Source organism: Callionymus lyra, chromosome 13 (assembly GCF_982586985.1).
Source record: "Callionymus lyra chromosome 13, fCalLyr1.hap1.1, whole genome shotgun sequence".
Lineage (NCBI taxonomy): Eukaryota > Metazoa > Chordata > Actinopteri > Syngnathiformes > Callionymidae > Callionymus > Callionymus lyra.
In genome coordinates, this window is record NC_141830.1 from 2,716,611 (window position 1) to 2,741,154 (window position 24,544).

Below are 24,544 nucleotides of genomic sequence, written 5' to 3' on the forward strand. Positions count from 1 at the left end.
TACTTGTTACTACACTATCACAACACCAGAGTCAAGTACTGGACAATACTACACATATATACTTGTTACTACACTATCACAACACCAGAGTCAAGTACTGTACAATACTACACATATATACTTGTTACTTCACTATCACAACACCAGAGTCAAGTACTGGACAATACTACACATATATCCTTGTAACTACACTATCACAACACCAGAGTCAAGTACTGGACAATACTACACATATATACTTGTTACTGCACTATCACAACACCAGAGTCAAGTACTCGACAATACTACACATATATCCTTGTTACTACACTATCACAACACCAGAGTCAAGTACTCGACAGAACTACACATATATACTTGTTACTACACTATCACAACACCAGAGTCAAGTACTGGACAATACTACACATATATACTTGTTACTACACTATCACAACACCAGAGTCAAGTACTGGACAATGCTAAAATATATACTTGTTACTACACTATCACAACACCAGAGTCAAGTACTGGACAATACTACACATATATACTTGTTACTGCACTATCACAACACCAGAGTCAAGTACTGGACAATACTACACATATATACTTGTTACTACACTATCACTACACCAGAGTCAAGTATGGACAATACTACACATATATACTTGTTACTACACTATCACTACACCAGAGTCAAGTACTGGACAATACTACACATATATACTTGTTACTACACTATCACAACACCAGAGTCAAGTACTGGACAATACTACACATATATACTTGTTACTACACTATCACAACACCAGAGTCAAGTACTGGACAATACTACACATATATACTTGTTACTACACTATCACAACACCAGAGTCAAGTACTGGACAATACTACACATATATACTTGTTACTACACTATCACAACACCAGAGTCAAGTACTGGACAATACTACAAATATATACTTGTTACTACACTATCACAACACCAGAGTCAAGTACTGGACAATACTACACATATATACTTGTTACTACACTATCACAACACCAGAGTCAAGTACTGGACAATACTACACATATATTCTTGTTACTACACTATCACAACACCAGAGTCAAGTACTGTACAATACTAGACATATATACTATTTACTAAAATATCACAACACCAGAGTCAAGTACTGGACAATACTACACATATATACTTGTTACTACACTATCACAACACCAGAGTCAAGTACTGAACAATACTACACATATATACTTGTTACTACACTATCGAAACACCGGAGTCAAGTATTGGACAATACTACACATATATTCTTGTTACTACACTATCACAACACCAGAGTCAAGTACTGTACAATACCAGACATATATACTTGTTACTGCACTATCACAACACCAGAGTCAAGTACTGGACAATACTACACATATATACTTGTTACTACACTATCACAACACCAGAGTCAAGTACTGGACAATACTACACATATATACTTGTTACTACACTATCACAACACCAGAGTCAAGTACTGGACAATACTACACATAAATACTTGTCACTACACTATCACAACACCAGAGTCAAGTACTGGACAATACTACACATATATACCTGTTACTACACTATCACAACACCAGAGTCAAGTACTGGACAATACTACACATATATACTTGTTACTACACTATCACAACACCAGAGTCAAGTACTGGACAATACTACACATAAATACTTGTCACTACACTATCACAACACCAGAGTCAAGTACTGGACAATACTACACATATATACCTGTTACTACACTATCACAACACCAGAGTCAAGTACTGGACAATACTACACATATATACTTGTTACTACACTATCACAACACCAGAGTCAAGTACTGGACAATACTACACAAATATACTTGTTACTACACTATCACAACACCAGAGTCAAGTACTGGACAATACTACACATATATACTTGTTACTACACTATCACAACACCAGAGTCAAGTACTGGACAATACTACACATATATACTTGTTACTACACTATCACAACATCAGAGTCAAGTACTGGACAATACTACACATATATACTTGTTGCTACACTATCACAACACCAGAGTCAAGTACTGGACAATGCTACACATATATACTTGTTACTACACTATCACAACACCAGAGTCAAGTACTGGACAATACTACACATATATACTTGTTACTACACTATCACAACACCAGAGTCAAGTACTGGACAATACTACACATATATACTTGTTACTACACTATCACAACACCAGAGTCAAGTACTGGACAATGCTACACATATATACTTGTTACTACACTATCACAACACCAGAGTCAAGTACTGGACAATACTACACATATATACTTGTTACTACACTATCACAACACCAGAGTCAAGTACTGGACAATGCTACACATATATACTTGTTACTACACTATCACAACACCAGAGTCAAGTACTGGACAATACTACACATATATACTTGTTACTACACTATCACAACTTTTAACGGTTTGTGTCCGTGTGTGTAACGAGGGATGTGACGTGAACGAGTGTTGACAGCATTGTTTCATCCCCTCCAGTGCGATCTGTGGAGAATGTGCTAAATCATTACGTTACTCATTTTAATTGACATTGTTCGGAGTGACGAATACCATACGCTCCAATCAGGAGCTGGTTTTCTAATCATGTGCAGCTCTGGTGGGATGTGTGTGTCGCCCTCAGCAAAGATGGCGTCTGTCACATACATTTGCCCATTCATGTGTGTGTTTTATCATTCTGACAACTTAAAAAATCAAAGTATAGTTCCTCATATTTGTATCCATCAGAAGTATGTGTTGTAAAAAAGTATTCCAACACTAGTAAACATCAATTTAATATACATTATTTGTTACACTGCAAATATATTCGGTGTCGACATGATGGTATAAAAATATCTCTTCTAACGCTCAGTCTCGCGGGACTCGCATCGGTTTCCCGCCAAAACTGAGCGACATCAGAGAGGAGCCGCCGGCGCGTCGCGATATCACCAAACCAATAATGAAGACATTAACTTTAATAACACATTTGTTTCCATCTTTTTGACCAAAAGTACAACTGGCTGCCGTACGTTTGTACTATTGTATATTTTCTCCAGCGTAAGATGTTTTTTATCAGATCATAACCCGTCGTTACGAAGTTAAAGGCTGAGATTCTTTCCATTACAACAACATGAGACGACTTGTCTTGACTTGACTTTTCACAATTCAAGCGGAAGATTTACAGATGAACACGTTTAAAAAAAATAAAAAGCAAGAATTCAAAGTTTTGCTAACTTTGGGAATGTACATCAGAATCAGAATCCTTTATTTGTCCCACGAGGGGAAATTCGGTTCAACAACAGCCAGAGCAATATACCAAGAAAATAAAACACCCAGAAATAAAAAACAATAAAAAGAAAAAGAAAGAAAATCTAAATAGAATAGAAAATAAATCTGCACTATATTATATATTCACAATAATATTTACATAAATAACAAGAGGTGCAGTTAAATAGTTATCTTGGTGTGTTCTTGTTGTGGAGTCTGATGGCAGCAGGGAGGAAGGACCTGCGGTACCTCTCCCTCACACACCTGGGATGGAGCATTCTATCACTGATGGAGCTCCTCAATGCCCTCAGTGTGTGCTGGAGAGGGTGAGACAAGTTCCTCCTCATGGAGCCCAGCTTGCTCTGTATCCTCCTCCCAGTCACTTCCTCCACAGGATCCAGGGGGCGCCCTAGGACTTAACCGGCCTTCTTAATAAGGCTGTCCAGTTTAGCCCTATCCTTTGCTGTCATGCTGCTCCCCCAGCAGACCACACCGTTGAAGATGGCAGAGTCAGGTATCAGACCAAACGGCCTCAGAAAAACCTCCGTCAGACAAAACGGCGTCAGACGAACCTCCGTCAGATCGAACTTTGTCAACCTTCAAAATAAAAGTCCCCAGACAAAACTACATCAGATAGCGCCTGGAAAAAATAAGCGAACCATTTTATTGCAAATTGAACCGGAAGTGCATGTGATAACGACGTGATAAGTGATAATTATTTTTTTTTCTATATGCTATCCGATGTCCTTCTGGCTGATATCACATCGTTATCGCGTGCATTTCCGGTTTCATTCGCAATAAAACTGTACGTTATTTTTTTCCCCAGATGCTATCTGATGTCGTTTTGTCTAATAATCACGTCGTTATCACATGCATTTCCTGTTTTATTTGAAATAAAAAGGAGCGATTGTTTTTGTTTCTGATGTAGTTTTGTCTGGGGACTTTTATTTTGAAGGTTGACAAAGTTCGATCTGACGGAGGTTTGTTGCAGTTTGGTCTGATACCTGACGATGTCCTAAAATGTACGCCGTACTAAACCTGGACCAGAACGACTTTAAACTCAAGCAGGACAACGACACGTTCAACAGCGAGGCCGTGGTTCAGTCGCACACTGGCTTCATTTCGGGTTCAAACTTCCATCGTCTCGACCAGTGTAATCTGTCGGATTGAAACCAATAAACCAAACTTCCGTCTCAAATGACCAGGATGTTCATTCATTCAAAGATCTTTTTCATTCTTCAAGGATCACGATTTAGCACATTCTCTATATCAGTGTCATGTGATTCTTGACTGTCCATCATGAATGACTGCTGGAGAAAACCATTGCCACCATCTTATCCAAGTCCCACGATGCACTGCAACAGTGGAAGCTCTAAAAATGTTCTTATGTTTGGTTCAATACTGAGACACGTTGCCAAGAAGAACTTAAAACCATTAACTACAGTATAGGGCTGCACGATTTATCGGCAAAAATATTGATTTTGATATTGGCACGTGTGATATTCTTATTGAAAACATATGATAATTTATCATTTTTTATTGTATAAATCAATGTGCACTTCGATCAATCAGTGTCACGTTCTGTAAAGTTGTCAGTTTGTACTTCTATGTCTCGTTGTCGTTTACGTCTCCGTCCGTCTGTGAACTGTGCGGCTTGTTAGGCTCGGTTGCCAAGACGACGCGTCTTAGCTCAGTATATCCAGTGAAGTAATACTAACTTATGATCTAGTCAAACACTAGTGATCCAGTGAAGTAATACTAACTTATGATCTAGTCAAACACTAGTGATCCAGTGAAGTAATACTAACTTATGATCTAGTCAAACACTAGTGATCCAGTGAAGTAATACTAACTTATGATCTAGTCAAACACTAGTGATCCAGTGAAGTAATACTAACTTATGATCTAGTCAAACACTAGTGATCCAGTGAAGTAATACTAACTTATGATCTAGTCAAACACTAGTGATCCAGTGAAGTAATACTAACTTATGATCTAGTCAAACACTAGTGATCCAGTGAAGTAATACTAACTTATGATCTAGTCAAACACTAGTGATCCAGTGAAGTAATACTAACTTATGATCTAGTCAAACACTAGTGATCCAGTGAAGTAATACTAACTTATGATCTAGTCAAACACTAGTGATCCAGTGAAGTAATACTAACTTATGATCTAGTCAAACACTAGTGATCCAGTGAAGTAATACCAACTTATGATCTAGTCAAACACTAGTGATCCAGTGAAGTAATACTAACTTATGATCTAGTCAAACACTAGTGATCCAGTGAAGTAATACTAACTTATGATCTAGTCAAACACTAGTGATCCAGTGAAGTAATACTAACTTATGATCTAGTCAAACATTAGTGATCCAGTGAAGTAATACTAACTTATGATCTAGTCAAACACTAGTGATCCAGTGAAGTAATACTAACTTATGATCTAGTCAAACACTAGTGATCCAGTGAAGTAATACTAACTTATGATCTAGTCAAACACTAGTGATCCAGTGAAGTAATTCTAACTTATGATCTAGTCAAACACTAGTGATCCAGTGAAGTAATACTAACTTATGATCTAGTCAAACACTAGTGATCCAGTGAAGTAATACTAACTTGTGATCTAGTCAAACACTACTGATCCAGTGAAGTAATACTAACTTATGATCTAGTCAAACACTAGTGATCCAGTGAAGTAATACTAACTTATGATCTAGTCAAACACTAGTGATCCAGTGAAGTAATACTAACTTATGATCTAATCAAACACTAGTGATCCAGTGAAGTAATACTAACTTATGATCTAGTTAAACACTAGTGATCCAGTGAAGTAATACTAACTTATGAACTAGTCAAACACTAGTGATCCAGTGAAGTAATACTAACTTATGATCTAGTCAAACACTAGTGATCCAGTGAAGTAATACCAACTTATGATCTAGTCAAACACTAGTGATCCAGTGAAGTAATACTAACTTATAATCTAGTCAAACACTAGTGATCCAGTGAAGTAATACTAACTTATGATCTAGTCAAACACTAGTGATCCAGTGAAGTAATACTAACTTATGATCTAGTCAAACACTAGTGATCCAGTGAAGTAATACTAACTTATGATCTAGTCAAACACTAGTGATCCAGTGAAGTAATACTAACTTATGATCTAGTCAAACACTAGTGATCCAGTCACTCGTCTCTTTCAACCTCCTTTATTAAAGCAACATATCGTAAGAACTTTTCATCTCGTCTCAGTTGTCTTTTCTTAGAAGATCGTGAACTTCCAAACAAACCTGTCCGTCTTGACCGTATGCTAACGAGCTAAGTTGTTAGCGTCATCTATAAAGTGTTATGTGTGCATCTTCACCGTATGCTAACGAGCTAAGTTGTTAGCGTCATTTATAAAGTGTTATGTGTGCTTCTTCACCGTATTTTAACGAGCTAAGTTGTTAGCGTCATTTATAAAGTGTTATGTGTGCTTCTTCACCGTATGCTAACGAGCTAAGTTGTTAGCGTCATCAATAAAGTGTTATGTGTGCGTCTTCACCGTATGCTAACGAGCTAAGTTGTTAGCGTCATTTATAAAGTCTTATGTGTGCGTCTTCACCGTATGCTAACGAGCTAAGTTGTTAGCGTCATTTATAAAGTGTTATGTGTGCGTCTTCACCGTATGCTAACGAGCTAAGTGGTTAGCGTCATTTATAAAGTGTTATGTGTCCGTCTTCACCGTATACTAACGAGCTAAGTTGTTAGCGTCATTTATAAAGTGTTATGTGTCCATCTTCACCGTATGCTAACGAGCTAAGTTGTTAGCGTCATTTATAAAGTGTTATGTGTCCATCTTCACCGTATGCTAACGAGCTAAGTTGTTAGCGTCATTTATAAAGTGTTATGTGTGCGTCTTCAACGTATGCTAACGAGCTAAGTGGTCAGCGTCATTTATAAAGTGTTATGTGTGCGTCTTCACCGTATGCTAACGAGCTAAGTGGTTAGCGTCATTTATAAAGTGTTATGTGTGCGTCTTCACCGTATGCTAACGAGCTAAGTTGTTAGCGTCATTTATAAAGTGTTATGTGTCCATCTTCACCGTATGCTAACGAGCTAAGTTGTTAGCGTCATTTATAAAGTGTTATGTGTGCGTCTTCACCGTATGCTAACGAGCTAAGTTGTTAGCGTCATTTATAAAGTGTTATGTGTGCGTCTTCACCGTATGCTAACGAGCTAAGTTGTTAGCGTCATTTATAAAGTGTTATGTGTGCGTCTTCACCGTATGCTAACGAGCTAAGTTGTTAGCGTCATTTATAAAGTGTTATGTGTGCGTCTTCACCGTATGCTAACGAGCTAAGTTGTTAGCGTCATTTATAAAGTGTTATGTGTGCGTCTTCACCTTATGCTAACGAGCTAAGTTGCTAGCGTCATTTATAAAGTGTTATGTGTGCGTCTTCACCGTATGCTAACGAGCTAAGTTGTTAGCGTCATTTATAAAGTGTTATGTGTGCGTCTTCACCGTATGCTAACGAGCTAAGTTGTTAGCGTCATTTATAAAGTGTTATGTGTGCGTCTTCACCGTATGCTAACGAGCAAAAACAGAGGTTTTTATACCAAACATCCAGTGGAATGTAAGATTAACAGACTTTTGTTCGTTCTTCAAAGAAGAAAAGACAGTACTATTGATGCACTGATGCTACATGCTAACGTTAGCCTCCAATAATTACAAGATCGAATCGTATCGTATTTCCTGGTCAGAATAAAGTGCTGGTTACAGACCGACGAGTCCAGATCATCCTTTCCGTCGAAGTCACGAGACAAACGATCTTAATCCAGATCAACCGAATGAAAGTCTGAGGCTAAAAAAACTGGTGTCATCATCACCTGCGAGACGTTCGCTGTCGTCCTCCAGGCTCCTGAATGTCAACATGTTTGTGTTAATTATGAGCCACAAAAGAGCTTCACTGAGCAAGGTTGCCCTTTTCAAGCTTACACGACTCATAATTGTCTTCTCCGTGATTGCTCAGCAGCAGATAAATCATGTCGCACACCAGCCTCGCGACTTTACCTTCTAATCCTTCGTGTGGTTTCTCTGACGATGTCCACGCGATGAAGGTCCAGGTCGTGAAGCTCACGGTGCTTTCATAAAACTGACTTCAATATTTCAGCCGGTGTCTCCATTCAATGACCTCCACGTTCGTTCATAAAAACATTCTTCATAAGTCGTGCCTGAGGAGAGAAGAACTCGTTCCTCCCACCATCGGCTCTGTGATGGTGCAGCAGAACCTGTGTTGTAGAAGGTTGAAGGTCATGGTTATTCTCTAGCTTCCCAGGCCATCCACTAGGTTGCCACCAACCGCTCCATGATGGTGCAGCAGAACCTGTGTTGTAGAAGGTTGAAGGTCATGGTTCTTCTCTAGTTTCCCAGGCCATCCACTAGGTTGCCACCAACTGCTCCATGATGGTGCAGCAGGACCTGTGTTGTAGAAGGTTGAAGGTCATGGTTCTTCTCTAGTTTCCCAGGCCATCCACTAGGTTGCCACCAACTGCTCCATGATGGTGCAGCAGGACCTGTGTTGTAGAAGGTTGAAGGTCATGGTTATTCTCTAGTTTCCCAGGCCATCCACTAGGTTGCCACCAACTGCTCCATGATGGTGCAGCAGGACCTGTGTTGTAGAAGGTTGAAGGTCATGGTTATTCTCTAGTTTCCCAGGCCATCCACTAGGTTGCCACCAACTGCTCCATGATGGTGCAGCAGGACCTGTGTTGTAGAAGGTTGAAGGTCATGGTTCTTCTCTTGCCTTGTTCTCTCCAGCACCCCCATGGACCCTCCTACACTCTCCTCTTTTCTCTCACTATATCCTCCCTCACTCCTCTCCTTATCCATCTGTCTACCCCCCCATCCTTCCTCCCAGGCGGTCAAAGCGGCAGGCCGTCAACAATGAGTCTGGTTCCGCTCGAGGTTTCTGCCTTCTAAAAGGAAGTTTTTCCTCGCCATTGCTCACTGTACAGTGTTTTGTTTCTTGGTCTTTGTTGAATTGCTGGGATCTATTTTTCCTTAATCAACTGTAGTCTTATTTCAACTGTATAGTGTCTTGAGATAACTTTGTTATGATAAGACACTTTAAATAAAATTGAATTGAATTGAATTGAATTTCCTGGCACCACGATGGTGCAGCAGAACCTGTGTTGTAGAAGGTTGAAGGTCATGGTTCTTCTCTAGTTTCCCAGGCCATCCACTCGGTTGCCTGGCACCACGATGGTGCAGCAGAACCTGTGTTGTAGAAGGTTGAAGGTCATGGTTCTCCTCTTGTTTCCCAGGCCATCCACTCGGTGGCCTGGCACCACGATGGTGCAGCAGAACCTGTGTTGTAGAAGGTTGAAGGTCATGGTTCTCCTCTTGTTTTTCAGGCCATCCACTCGGTGGCCTGGCACCACGATGGTGCAGCAGAGCCTGTGTTGTAGAAGGTTGAAGGTCATGGTTCTCCTCTTGTTTCCCAGGCCATCCACTCGGTGGCCTGGCACCACGATGGTGCAGCAGAACCTGTGTTGTAGAAGGTTGAAGGTCATGGTTCTCCTCTTGTTTCCCAGGCCATCCACTCGGTTGCCTGGCACCACGATGGTGCAGCAGAACCTGTGTTGTAGACGGTTGAAGGTCATGGTTCTTCTCTAGTTTCCCAGGCCATCCACTCGGTTGCCTGGCACCACGATGATGGTGCGGCAGAACCTGTGTTGTAGACGGTTGAAGGTCATGGTTCTCCTCTTGTTTCCCAGGCCATCCACTCGGTTGCCTGGCACCACGATGGTGGTGCGGCAGAACCTGTGTTGTAGAAGGTTGAAGGTCACGGTTCTCCTCCTGTTTCCCAGGCCATCCACTCGGTGGCCTGGCACCACGATGGTGCAGCGGGAACCTGTGTTGTAGACGGTTGAAGGTCATGGTTCTCCTCTTGTTTCCCAGGCCATCCACTCGGTTGCCTGGCACCACGATGGTGGTGCGGCAGAACCTGTGTTGTAGAAGGTTGAAGGTCACGGTTCTCCTCCTGTTTCCCAGGCCATCCACTCGGTTGCCTGGCACCACGATGGTGCAGCAGAACCTGTGTTGTAGACGGTTGAAGGTCATGGTTCTTCTCTAGTTTCCCAGGCCACTCGGTTGCCTGGCACCACGATGATGGTGCGGCAGAACCTGTGTTGTAGAAGGTTGAAGGTCATGGTTCTCCTCTTGTTTTTCAGGCCATCCACTCGGTTGCCTGGCACCACGAGGGCAAGCAGTTCACCTGCAGTCACTCGGACGGGACGCTGACCACGTGGAACATCCGGGGACAAGGGAAGCCCGTCCAGACAATCACGCCACACGGTGAGAAGATGTTGTTGATGTTGATCACGTGAAGAACATCTCACGGCTCTGAGCCCAACCAGGGGTCAAGGGTCGAGACAGAAATTTGATGGAGTCGTGAATGTTTTGATGCTGCAGTGGACGATGAATGTGAATTAATTATTGATGAAGTCTGTCTGTTTGTAAGTGTGTGTCTCTCTATGTCCGTCTGTCTCTATGTTCTCTTGTCTGTCTGTCTGTCTGTCTGTCTGTCTTTATGTCTGTCTGTCTCTATGTCTGTCTCTTTGTCTACATGTCTGTCTGTCTGTCTGTCTCTATATCTGTCTGTCTCTATGTCTGTCTCTTTGTCTACATGTCTGTCTCTATGTCTGTCTCTATGTCTGTCTGTCTCTATGTCTGTCTCTTTGTCTACATGTCTGTCTGTCTGTCTGTCTCTATGTCTGTCTGTCTCTATGTCTGTCTCTTTGTCTACATGTCTGTCTGTCTGTCTCTATGTCTGTCTCTATGTCTGTCTGTCTCTATGTCTGTCTGTCTCTATGTCTGTCTCTTTGTCTACATGTCTGTCTGTCTGTCTGTCTCTATGTCTGTCTCTTTGTCTACATGTCTGTCTGTCTGTCTGTCTCTATGTCTGTCTGTCTCTATGTCTGTCTCTTTGTCTACATGTCTGTCTGTCTGTCTGTCTGTCTGTCTCTATGTCTGTCTCTTTGTCTACATGTCTGTCTGTCTGTCTGTCTGTCTGTCTCTATGTCTGTCTGTTTGTGTGTGTCTCTCTATGTCTGTCTGTCTATCTGTCTCTATGTCTGTCTGTCTTTCTCTATGTCTGTCTGTCTGTTTCTATGTCTGTCTCTTTGTCTACATGTCTGTCTGTCTGTCTACATGTCTGTCTGTTTGTGTGTGTCTCTCTATGTCCGTCCGTCTGTCTGTCTCTTTGTCTACATGTCTGTCTGTCTCTATGTCTGTCTGTTTGTGTGTGTCTCTCTATGTCCGTCTGTCTGTCTGTCTCTATGTCTGTCTGTCTTTCTCTATGTCTGTCTGTCTGTCTGTCTGTCTCTATGTCTGTCTCTTTTTCTACATGTCTGTCTGTCTGTCTGTCTGTCTACATGTCTGTCTGTTTGTAAGTGTGTGTCCCTCTATGTCCGTCCTTCTGTCTGTCTCTATGTCTGTCTGTCTATCTCTATGTCTGTCTGTCTGTCTCTATGTCTGTCTCTTTGTCTACATGTCTGTCTGTCTGTCTGTCTATCTCTATGTCTGTCTGTCTGTCTGTCTCTATGTCTGACTCTTTGTCTACATGTCTGTCTGTCTGTCTGTCTGTCTGTCTCTATGTCTGTCTGTCTGTCTGTCTCTATGTCCGTCCGTCTGTCTCTATGTCTGTCTGTCTGTCTCTATGTCTGTCTGTCTGTCTCTATGTCTGACTCTTTGTCTACATGTCTGTCTGTCTGTCTGTCTGTCTGTCTCTATGTCTGTCTGTCTGTCTGTCTCTATGTCTGTCTGTCTGTCTGTCTGTCTGTCTCTATGTCTGTCTGTCTGTCTGTCTGTCTCTATGTCTGTCTGTCTGTCTCTATGTCTGTCTGTCTGTCTCTATGTCCGTCTGTCTGTCTGTCTCTATGTCTGTCTGTCTGTCTCTATGTCTGTCTCTTTGTCTACATGTCTGTCTGTCTGTCTCTATGTCTGTCTCTTTGTCTACATGTCTGTCTGTCTGTCTGTCTGTTTTTGTGTCTTTCTGTTTTTGTGTCTGTCTCTATGTCTGTCTGTCTGTCTGTCTGTCTGTTTTTGTGTCTTTCTGTTTTTGTGTCTGTGTCTATGTCTGTCTGTCCGTCACTCTCTCTGTCATCCTGTCTGTCTTTCAGCTCATTGATCCCCGTCACCTGTCTGTCAGTCCGACTTCTGTCTCTCTGTATTCAATGTCAGTCAAGTCTCTTGTCCCGTCTGTCTCTTGTTGTGTCTCCTACACACATCTGAGTCATTAACTGAAGTTGTTTTTTTTACAAATACATAGATTTTCATTCTAGTACAACAAAGTGAATATATTTGAGTTATTTGATCCAGATCTCACTCGTACCTGAAGGTCTGAGGAAGCTTCACAAAGATGTTGTTAAGGCTCCACATTGACTTGACCATTTATGAGATAAAGCTTCTCGAAGATGAACCTGAGGATCGCTGCTCAAGCTTTTATCAGTTCCACGTGTTCATAAAAGTGCTCGATACGTTGAAAGCTTTGCTGCCATCTTTCCCTCTTTGGATCTATTTCTCAAAAAGCTCCCTCTGGAGAAATATCTCTGGTTTTAATGCTGACTCGCTGGTTTTCTCTCTGCAGCTGCACCTGTTGTTTCAGTACCACGTGGTCAATCATCACTAGTAGTTTGTGGAGTTATTATTTCGTAATCTTTGACTTTGTTCGTCTCAGTAGATCAGGATGATCGTCAATGATGTCCTTCCTGGTTAGTTTGTCGTTTGGAGCTTTCAGTTTGACTCTGGAGAAGATCGGATGTTGGAGGTGGAGAGTTTGAAGGTCCTCCTGGTGGAAGAGCAAGAGTTCACTACTGCCCCCTGGAGTCCCATCGAGGTCATTGCGATCAAGACTTCAATTAATTAAGAGGTGGATCGGAGAAGAGTGTGAGGTGGAGAAACTGAAGTCAACAGAAACAAGACAGGCGAAGAAGAGAGTGCGACCAGGGGCGGGAACACCAGCAGAAGGCGTGTGTGGCAGAGTTGACGAGTCAGGAACGAAGATGCTGAGGTCGACGCCAGACTAGAAAGATCTAAAATAAGTTCACCAGAAGGTTAATGTGTGAGGAATGTGTGAGGAACCTGTGAGGAACGTGTGAGGAACGTGTGAGGAACGTGCGAGGAACCTGTGAGGAACCTGTGAGGAACCTGTGAGGAACGTGTGAGGAACCTGTGAGGAACCTGTGAGGAACGTGTGAGGAACCTGTGAGGAACGTGTGAGGAACCTGTGAGGAACGTGTGAGGAACGTGTGAGGAACGTTTGAGGTACGTGTGAGGAACCTGCGAGGAACGTGTGAGGAACCTGTGAGGAACGTGTGAAAAATGTGAGAGGAACGTGTGAGGAACGTGTGAGGAACCTGTGAGGAACCTGTGAGGAACGTGTGAGGAACGTGAGAGGAACGTGTGAGGAACGTGTGAGGAACGTGTGAGGAACGTGTGAGGAACGTGTGAGGAACGTGTGAGGAACGTGAGAGGTATGTTTGAGGAACGTGTGAGGAACACCAGCAGAAGGCGTGTGTGGCAGAGTTGACGAGTCAGGAACGAAGATGCTGAGGTCGACACCAGACTAGAAAGATCTAAAATAAGTTCACCAGAAGGTTAATGGGGAGACGAGGTTGGAGATAACGGTTGGTCTGAAGAAGAGACGAGAATAACGACAAGAGACTTCTGAGGGTCATCGAGTACGTTTGGTCTCTTTAGAGAAGATACAGTAACTTCTCATCATGACCGTGTTTTACACTTTATTACTTTATAAAGTCGCTCTGAAATCTGGACGAACAAGAGGTTACGAGAGTCCATGATGACGTAATAATGGCTTCACTCCTCCTCCAGCTTTGATCACGCTTTGTTTATACAACGAGTCCCTTGGAGGTGGAGGCCATGGATGATGCGCAGTGACAAACCTCCATGCTTGACCCATCACTGCAGAGTGGGTGTGGTTAAATTGAACAAGATTTAATCTCCAGAAAAAGTGTTCGGTGGGCGGAGCTCAAGATCATTTTCAATGGTTCTTCAATGAGTGTTGGTTCTTCTAGAATCTCAACCAAGCTCTCACTGTAAGAGACGAACACGTTGACCTCGATCTTCTCTCTGAAGCACCAACGGAGGTTGAAGTTCACGTGATGTTCCAAACAAACCCACAGAAGCCTCCAGAACCATCAGGAGAACCAGCATTTCTTGGTATCTGCTGCGACATCCATGAGTCGTGGTGGAAGGTGGAAGGCCGAGGAGCAGGTCGGCAGGTTAGAAGAGGAGGAGGAGGAGGACTTTGGATCAGTAGCCAGACTCTGTGGAGGGTCACGGTGGTGGGTGTCGGTCAGGAGGACGTTTCAAAAGTTGAAAAGATTCTCTCTTTTTTCTTTCTTCTTTCACTCGTTCTAATTACTCTGCTATTAAAAGGGACATTACGGAGATTCCTTTGACGGGTTTAAGGCCGACTTTAATTGTCTTTACACTGTAATTAATAAACGTCGTTATGTAACGTTCAAAGTATCTCTCGGTGTTTCAGAGCAAAACATCCACGGGAAACAGTATTTGACTTTCTTGACGGCGATGAAAAGAAGAAAATAAATATGATATAACTCATACTTTGAGTATTCAAGTACTTTATGTATTTAGTTCCTTTAAGAAACACCTTAAGACGTTTCTATTTGTTCAGGCTTTTCCTTGATTTTCTGGAACTCCTGTGTTGTTCTCAGTATTATCTTGACCTTTAAAGTATGTACTTTTTTGAGTATTGTTTTGATTGTTTAAGCGCTTTGTGACCCTTGTTCTGGAAAAGCGCTATTTAAATAAATATTACTTACTTACTTAGTTTTATTTACACCTTATTGAAATAGATAAATTAAAAAAAAAAAAAAGTAACAAGCAATATTTATAATGGAACAAGTACTAATTAATACTATTGTCTGCTCAGTTTTAAAGTTTGAGTGACAGTTTTAAAGTTTGAGTGACAGGTGACGCTTCAGTGTTGACGACCAAGTGAAAGTACACTTGTACATGCAAGTGTCACAGAGGTCACCGTCTGGTACCTGCAGATGTTGTTGTCTCTGGATCAAGGGGAACGACCTCCACCACTGCATACTGATGGTTGACCTTTGACCCTCGGACCACACGAGGGATCACGAGTCGCTGCAGAGGTTTGACCTGGTGTGTCTCTCCGGGAGATGAAGGGTGTCGACGAGAACGAGGGGTTGCGTGTTTGAAGACGGAGCCGCTGAGCAAGAGAAGGTCAGAGGTCACAGGTGGAAGGCCGAGGAGCAGGTCGGCAGGTTAGAAGAGGAGGAGGAGGAGGACTTTGGGTCAGGAGCCAGACTCTGTGGAGGGTCACGGTGGTGGGTGTCGGTCAGGAGGACGTTTCAAAAGTTGAAAAGATTCTCTCTTTTTTCTTTCTTCCAAAACTTTACGTCTTACTCTTTTTCTTTCTCATCCTGTTCTCTTTCCTCTTATTCTCTTTCCATCCTTCTTTCTTCATCATCTACTCTCATCTCCTTTTCTACTTTTTTACGTGTGAGGAACGTGTGAGGAACGTGTGAGGAACCTGTGAGGAACGTGTGGGGAACGTGTGAGGAACGTGTGAGGAACGTGTGAGGAACGTGTGAGGAACGTGTGAGGAACCTGTGAGGAACGTGTGAGGAACGTGTGAGGAACGTGTGAGGAACGTGTGAGGAACGTGTGAGGAACGTGTGAGGAACGTGTGAGGAACGTGTGAGGAACGTGTGAGGAACGTGTGAGGAACCTGTGAGGAACGTGTGAGGAACGTGTGAGGAACGTGTGAGGAACGTGTGAGGAACGTGTGAGGAACGTGTGAGGAACGTGTGAGGTACGTGTGAGGAACCTGTGAGGAACCTGTGAGGAACGTGTGAGGAACCTGTGAGGTACGTGTGAGGAACCTGTGAGGTACGTGTGAGGAACCTGTGAGGAACGTGTGAGGAACGTGTGAGGTACGTGTGAGGAACCTGTGAGGAACCTGTGAGGAACCTGTGAGGAACGTGTGAGGAACCTGTGAGGAACGTGTGAGGAATGTGTGAGGAACCTGTGAGGAACGCTATGAATCACGACCAAAAGATTCCGTACGACTCTCGCCTTTGTCGTCTTCACAACATCAAGACTAACTTGTTCTTTTTCTGATTTCCAGGAAAGCAGCCCAAGGACGGGAAGAAGCCCGAGCCCTGTAAACCCATCCTGAAGGTGGAGTACAAAACCACCAGGCTGGGGTGAGTTTGAAGAACTCGCCGACGACCTTCAGAGTGTGACCTCCGAGCGTTTCCTCCGAGCTGCAGCTTCTTAAGATGCAACGCTCGGAACCCGAATCTCCTCATTTTGATTCCAGATGCCGCTCGTTCAGAAGACAGAAAACGAAAACCTCTTTTAAATCAATCATCTTCCGTTCCAAAGCTCATTTGTATCACATTAGCTTCCGGCCTCCCGAGACATCCCAATTGTTCCGTCGCTATGGCGACTGGTTCTGGACCTGGAACCGAGCTTGTGTTTGTTCCCAGGGAACCTTTCATCATCCTGTCCGGGGGGCTGTCCTACGACACGGTGGGCCGGCGGCCTTGTCTCACGGTCATGCACGGGAAGAGCACTGCGGTCCTGGAGATGGACTACCCTATCGTGGACTTCCTGACGCTCTGTGAGACGCCGTACCCCAACGGTGAGAGACTCGTGTACCACTACAAGTACTACGACTGGTACTATTGTTTATGCTACACCTGTGCTAGTAACTAGTAACTAATCCTCCACAGATAGTATGTCTCAAATCACATACTTCTCTTAGTATACTAGAAGTTAGTATGCATCAGGATAGTGTACGTACTAACTAGTAACTAATCCTCCACAGATAGTATGTCTCCAATCACATACTTCTCTTAGTATACTAGAAGTTAGTATGCATCAGGATAGTGTACGTACTAACTAGTAACTAATCCTCCACAGATAGTATGTCTCAAACATACTTCTCTTATTATACTAGAAGTTAGTATCATCAGGATAGTGTACGTACTAACTAGTAACTAATCCTCCACAGATAGTATGTCTCAAATCACATACTTCTCGTGTTGTCGACTGTGTTGTCGTCTGTGTTGTCGACTGTGTTGTCGTCTGTGTTGTCGACTGTGTTGTCGACTGTGTTGTCGACTGTGTTGTCGACTGTGTTGTCGACTGTGTTGTCGCCTGTGTTATCGACTGTGTTGTCGACTGTGTTGTCGTCTGTGTTGTCGACTGTGTTGTCGTCTGTGTTGTCGACGCTGTGTCGTCTGTGTTGTTGTCTGTGTTGTCGTCTGTGTTGTCGACTGTGTTGTCGACTGTGTTGTCGTCTGTGTTGTCGACTGTGTTGTCGACTGTGTTGTCGTCTGTGTTGTCGTCTGTGTTGTCGTCTGTGTTGTCGACTGTGTTGTCGTCTGTGTTGTCGACTGTGTTGTCGACTGTGTTGTCGACTGTGTTGTCGTCTGTGTTGTCGACTGAGTGAGTTACTTTTTTCATTGAAGTGATACAGTGTTTAGTTCCTTTTTATTTTTAAAATACCATACCTTCTTGAACGCACCACAGAAATCCCATCGTCATTGAATGCATCGTTGATGTCAAAGGAAGTGAACAGACGTTGTGTTTCTTCAGTTTTTATCCAGTTTTCATTGATTTAATTTAAAAGAGTAAAAACATTAACTTCTATTTCTCCTCATGAATGAATAAAACTAGCATATTGTAAGAAAATAAAAAAGATCTGTGTTGTCGACTGTGTTGTCGACTGTGTTGTCGACTGTGTTGTCGACTGTGTTGTCGACTGTGTTGTCGTCTGTGTTGTCGACGTTGTTGTCGTCTGTGTTGTCGTCTGTGTTGTCGACTGTGTTGTCGTCTGTGTTGTCGTCTGTGTTGTCGTCTGTGTTGTCGACTGTGTTGTCGTCTGTGTTGTCGTCTGTGTTGTCGTCTGTGTTGTCGACTGTGTTGTCGACTGTGTTGTCGTCTGTGTTGTCGACTGTGTTGTCGACTGTGTTGTCGACTGTGTTGTCGACTGTGTTGTCGTCTGTGTTGTCGACGTTGTTGTCGTCTGTGTTGTCGACTGTGTTGTCGTCTGTGTTGTCGACTGAGTGAGTTACTTTTTTCATTGAAGTGATACAGTGTTTAGTTCCTTTTTATTTTTTAAAAATACCATACGTTCTTGAACGCACCACAGAAATCCCATCGTCATTGAATGCATCGTTGATGTCAAAGGAAGTGAACAGACGTCGTGTTTCTTCAGTTTTTATCCAGTTTTCATTGATTTACTTTAAAAGAGTAACAATATTAACTTCTATTTCTCCTCATGAATGAATAAAACTAGCAAAACTAGCTCAAACTGACTCAAACTAACGAGTATCTGAGGCAGAAGTGTTTTCCTGTCTCTGTGTCGACAGAAAACATTCAAACACCTCCCTGTTCGTTAATTATCTCTCGCCCCCGTGTGTTCGTTCGTTGCTTTAATAAATGTGGAATTTCCCAGCGGAACAGATTCATCTTCCGTGAGCCGCGTCGACGTCGTCGAACATGTGAATGCAGTTAATCGGGCACATGGAACGTAGAGCGAGGATTAGTGATGATGTAATTACAGTGACATCATGATGTTCTAACCTCTGCTCTCTGATAATCTGCATCGACCCGCCATCGATCCACACGACGCTCGCCGGTCGGACGTCGACGCGTTGAAGTGGGACTGTGTTGTCGTCTGTGTTGTCGGCTGTGTTGTCGGCTGTGTTGTCGGCTGTGTTGTCGACGCGTTGACGTGTGACTGTGTTGTCGACTGTGTTGTCGACGCGTTGACGTGTGACTGTGTTGTCGACGCGTTGACGTGTGACTGTGTTGTCGACTGTGTTGTCGACGCGTTGACGTGTGACTGTGTTGTCGTCTGTGTTGTCGACGCGTTGATGTGTGACTGTGTTGTCGACTGTGTTGTCGACGCGTTGACGTGTGACTTTGTTGTCGTCTGTGTTGTCGACTGTGTTGTCGACTGTGTTGTCGACTGTGTTGTCGACTGTGTTGTCGTCTGTGTTGTCGACTGTGTTGTCGACTGTGTTGTCGACTGTGTTGTCGAATTGTTGTCGTCTGTGTTGTCGTCTGTGTTGTCGAATTGTTGTCGTCTGTGTTGTCGTCTGTGTTGTCGAATTGTTGTCGTCTGTGTTGTCGACTGTGTTGTCGACTGTGTTGTCGTCTGTGTTGTCGACTGTGTTGTCGACTGTGTTGTCGACTGTGTTGTCGTCTGTGTTGTCGACTGTGTTGTCGTCTGTGTTGTCGACTGTGTTGTCGACTGTCGTCGACTGTGTTGTCGACTGTGTTGTCGTCTGTGTTGACGACTGTGTTGTCGAATTGTTGTCGTCTGTGTTGTTGTCTGTGTTGTCGACTGTGTTGTCAGCTGTGTTGTCTACTGTGTTGTCGTCGAGCAGCAGCTGAGGATGAGATTCTTATTATCAGAATTACTGCGACTTCATCCTCCGCTTTGGTCCCTGACTTTTGTTTTTAGGAGGACAAGAAATGACTTGAAGTCAATAATACTAGTCAATAACTACAGTTACTACTACTAATACTGACGTATACTGGCGAATATTTAATCCACAAATAGGAAAACTACCTGTTCCACTTCTTATTCTATTTATTCTCCCACTTCCACTGTTGTATTTCAGAATACCTCAACATCATGTACTCAAATATTGCATCTGTTTCTCCTATGAATGAAGCAAGTATTTCTACTTGAACGACTGCCATTGTTGCCACGGCAACGACTACTACTTACACATCACTACCTGCTTTTTGATAGCGACAAAGCGACTGGATTTATTATTGATAATAATACATTAGTGTAGTACACTATAGTTTCATCAAAAGTACTAAATTATTCCTGTATTTTATAAACGACTTAAGATTATGGTAAGAATATAAAATCTGAAAAATTTTATTCGTAAAAGTTTGAGCATGTTTTTTATAGAATTCTTACTCAGTTTGATGCATATTCTGAATTCCAATTCTAATAGTTCTTTATTAATATTAAGATTTTAAAGTCGACTAAGTCGACTGTGTTGTCGACCTTGTTGTCGTCTGTGTTGTCGACTGTGTTGTCGACTGTGTTGTCGTCTGTGTTGTCGTCTGTGTTGTCGACTGTGTTGTCGTCTGTGTTGTCGACTGTGTTGTCGTCTGTGTTGTCGACTGTGTTGTCGTCTGTGTTGTCGTCTGTGTTGTCGACTGTGTTGTCGTCTGTGTTGTCGTCTGTGATGTCGTCTGTGTTGTCGTCTGTGTTGTCGTCTGTGTTGTCGACTGTGTTGTCGACTGTGTTGTCGACTGTGTTGTCGTCTGTGTTGTCGTCCGTGTTGTCGACCGTGTTGTCGTCCGTGTTGTCGACCGTGTTGTCGACCGTGTTGTCGTCCGTGTTGTCGACTGTGTTGTCGAATTGTTGTCGACTGTGTTGTCGACTGTGTTGTCGAATTGTTGTCGTCTGTGTTGTCGACTGTGTTGTCGACTGTGTTGTCATCTGTGTTGTCGACTGTGTTGTCGACTTTGTTGTCGACTGTGTTGTCGACTGTGTTGTCGACTGTGTTGTCGACTGTGTTGTGGACTGTGTTGTCGACTGTGTTGTCGTCTGTGTTGTCGACTGTGTTGTCGACTGTGTTGTCGTCTGTGTTGTCGACTGTGTTGTCGACTGTGTTGTCGACTGTGTTGTCGACTGTGTTGTCATCTGTGTTTTCGACTGTGTTGTCGACTGTGTTGTCGACTGTGTTGTCGTCTGTGTTGTCGTCTGTGTTGTCGACTGTGTTGTCGACTGTTGTCGTCTGTGTTGTCGACTGTGTTGTCGACTGTGTTGTCGTCTGTGTTGTCATCTGTTGTCGACTGTGTTGTCGACTGTGTTGTCGACTGTGTTGTCGACTGTGTTGTCGACTGTGTTGTCGAATTGTTGTCGTCTGTGTTGTCGACTGTGTTGTCGACTGTGTTGTCGTCTGTGTTGTCGACTGTGTTGTCGACTGTGTTGTTACTTACTTACTTACTTACTTACATGGGATGAAGCTAACATGTAGCATGTAGCTTAGCTTGCTGCTAATAATAACCAAGCTAATAGTTGTATGTTTTCATTACGTTTTGCTCTTTGTAGTATTTATTGTTTTGTAGTAATAACAGCAAGAAGGAGCTGCTGGTAAACGATGCTAAAAGTATTGTTTGTTTCTTCTAAAGTGTTGCTCACGGATGTTCCTTCGATGACTCTCACCTCAGTCAAGTTTCCATTCGGTCTAAAATCTTGGGCTCATTTGGAATCCATTAGTGCGACTAATCCTCCGGGCCAGTGGTGTAATTGTCGTCTGTGTTGTCGACTGTGTTGTCCTCTGTTGTCGACTGTGTTGTCGTCTGTGTTGTCGTCTGTGTTGTCGTCTGTGTTGTCGACTGTGTTGTCGTCTGTTTTGTCGACTGTGTTGTCATCTGTGTTGTCGTCCGTGTTGTCGTCCGTGTTGTCGTCCGTGTTGTCGAATTGTTGTCGTCTGTGTTGTCGACTGTGTTGTCGTCTGTGTTGTCGTCTGTGTTGTCGTCTGTGTTGTCGTCTGTGTTGTCGACTGTGTTGTCGACTGTGTTGTCGTCTGTGTTTTCGACTGTGTTGTCGACTGTGTTGTCGTCTGTGTTGTCGACTGTGTTGTCGACTGTGTTGTCGACTGTGTTGTCGTATGTGTTGTCGACTGTGTTGTCGAATTGTTGTCGTCCGTGTTGTCGTCCGTGTTGTCGACCGTGTTGTCGAATTGTTGTCGTCTGTGTTGTCGACTGTGTTGTCACCCGTGTTGTCGACTGTGTTGTCGTCTGTGTTGTCGACTGTGTTGTCGTCTGTGTTGTCATCTGTGTTGTCGACTGTGTTGTCGAATTGTTGTCGTCTGTGCTGTCGACTGAGTTGTCGTCTGTGTTGTCGACTGTGTTGTCGTCTGTGTTGTCGACTGTGTTGTCGACTGTGTTGTCATCTGTGTTGTCGTCCGTGTTGTCGTCCGTGTTGTCGACCGTGTTGTCGACCGTGTTGTCGACCGTGTTGTCGACCGTGTTGTCGTCTGTGTTGTCGACTGTGTTGTCGTCTGTGTTGTCGACTGTGTTGTCGTCTGTGTTGTCGACTGTGTTGTCGTCTGTGTTGTCGACTGTGTTGTCGTCTGTGTTGTCGACTGTGTTGTCGACTGTGTTGTTACTTACTTACTTACTTATTACATGTGATGAAGCTAACAAGTAGCATGTAGCTTAGCTTGCTGCTAATAATAACCAAGCTAATAGTTGTATGTTTTCATTACGTTTTGCTCTTTGTAGTATTTATTGTTTTGTAGTAATAACAGCAAGAAGGAGCTGCTGGTAAACGATGCTAAAAGTTATTGTTTGTTTCTTCTAAAGCGTTGCTCACGGATGTTCCTTCGATGACTCTCACCTCAGTCAAGTTTCCAGTTGGTCTAAAATCTTGGGCTCATTTGGAATCCATTAGTGCGACTAATCCTCCGGGCCAGTGGTGTAATTGTCGTCTGTGTTGTCGACTGTGTTGTCCTCTGTTGTCGTCTGTGTTGTCGTCTGTGTTGTCGTCTGTTTTGTCGACTGTGTTGTCATCTGTGTTGTCGTCCGTGTTGTCGTCCGTGTTGTCGTCCGTGTTGTCGTCCGTGTTGTCGAATTGTTGTCGTCTGTGTTGTCGACTGTGTTGTCGTCTGTGTTGTCGTCTGTTGTCGACTGTGTTGTCGACTGTGTTGTCGACTGTGTTGTCGTCTGTGTTGTCGACTGTGTTGTCGACTGTGTTGTCGACTGTGTTGTCGACTGTGTTGTCGTCTGTGTTGTCGTCTGTGTTGTCGACTGTGTTGTCGACTGTGTTGTCGTCTGTGTTGTCGACTGTGTTGTCGACTGTGTTGTCGTCTGTGTTGTCGACTGTGTTGTAGTCTGTGTTGTCGTCTGTGTTGTCGACTGTGTTGTCGACTGTGTTGTCGAATTGTTGTCGACTGTGTTGTCGACTGTGTTGTCGACTGTGTTGTCGAATTGTTGTCGTCTGTGTTGTCGACTGTGTTGTCGACTGTGTTGTCGACTGTGTTGTCGACTGTGTTGTCGACTGTGTTGTCGACTGTGTTGTCGACTGTGTTGTCGAATTGTTGTCGTCTGTGTTGTCGACTGTGTTGTCGACTGTGTTGTTACTTACTTACTTACTTACTTACATGTGATGAAGCTAACAAGTAGCATGTAGCTCAGCTTGCTGCTAATAATAACCAAGCTAATAGTTGTATGTTTTCATTACGTTTTGCTCTTTGTAGTATTTATTGTTTTGTAGTAATAACAGCAAGAAGGAGCTGCTGGTAAACGATGCTAAAAGTTATTGTTTGTTTCTTCTAAAGTGTTGCTCAGGGATGTTCCTTCGATGACTCTCACCTCAGTCAAGTTTCCATTCGGTCTAAAATCTTGGGCTCATTTGGAATCCATTAGTGCGACTAATCCTCCGGGCCAGTGGTGTAATTACACTCTTAACTCAGACGCATGCAAATATTTCAGCGAGCTCCGGCCCGACAGTTCGGTAATAGATTTAAATAGATTTAAAACTGTCTTCCAGGCGCAGGATGTGATAATAATAAAAGATGTTCTCCACGTTCCTTCAGATCTTCTGTGGTTTTGACGAACGACTTCTTCTTCTCTTGCTGCAGATTTCCAGGAACCGTACGCGGTGGTGGTTCTGCTGGAGAAGGATCTGGTCGTGATCGACCTCGCACAAAACGGGTGAGATGATCTCCCGTCACCTCAAATCGGGTCGTTCTGACCCGGCTCCTGACGGCGTCTCTCCTCGACAGTTACCCCATCTTCGAGAACCCTTATCCTCTGACCATCCACGAGTCTCCGGTGACCTGCTGCGAGTACTTCGCCGACTGTCCCGTGGACCTCATACCAGCTCTGTACTCGGTGGGCTCGCGGCAGAAGAGACAAGGATACAGTAAGAAGGTACGTTTGATGATGGAGGACCATCAACGTTAGATGATGGAGGACCATCAACGTTTGATGATGGAGGACCATCAACGTTAGATGATGGAGGACCATCAACGTTTGATGATGGAGGACCATCAACGTTAGATGATGGAGGACCATCAACGTTTGATGATGGAGGACCATCAACGTTTGATGATGGAGGACCATCAACGTTTAATGATGGAGGACCATCA

At 43.5% G+C, this 24,544-nt stretch overlaps 1 protein-coding gene across 5 annotated transcripts in view; it reads left to right on the forward strand.

Moving 5' to 3' along the window:
• Positions 1-24,544, forward strand: part of stxbp5a (syntaxin binding protein 5a (tomosyn)) — a 215,728-nt gene that overhangs the window by 145,882 nt on the left and 45,302 nt on the right. For all 5 annotated transcript variants that reach the window (XM_087805057.1, XM_087805056.1, XM_087805059.1 and 2 more), the window contains exons 8-12: positions 10,562-10,685; positions 16,528-16,606; positions 16,892-17,046; positions 24,035-24,107; positions 24,179-24,326. In XM_087805057.1, coding sequence (XP_087661183.1) covers positions 10,562-10,685; positions 16,528-16,606; positions 16,892-17,046; positions 24,035-24,107; positions 24,179-24,326 — 579 coding nt within the window. The remainder of the gene's footprint in view (positions 1-10,561; positions 10,686-16,527; positions 16,607-16,891; positions 17,047-24,034; positions 24,108-24,178; positions 24,327-24,544) is intronic.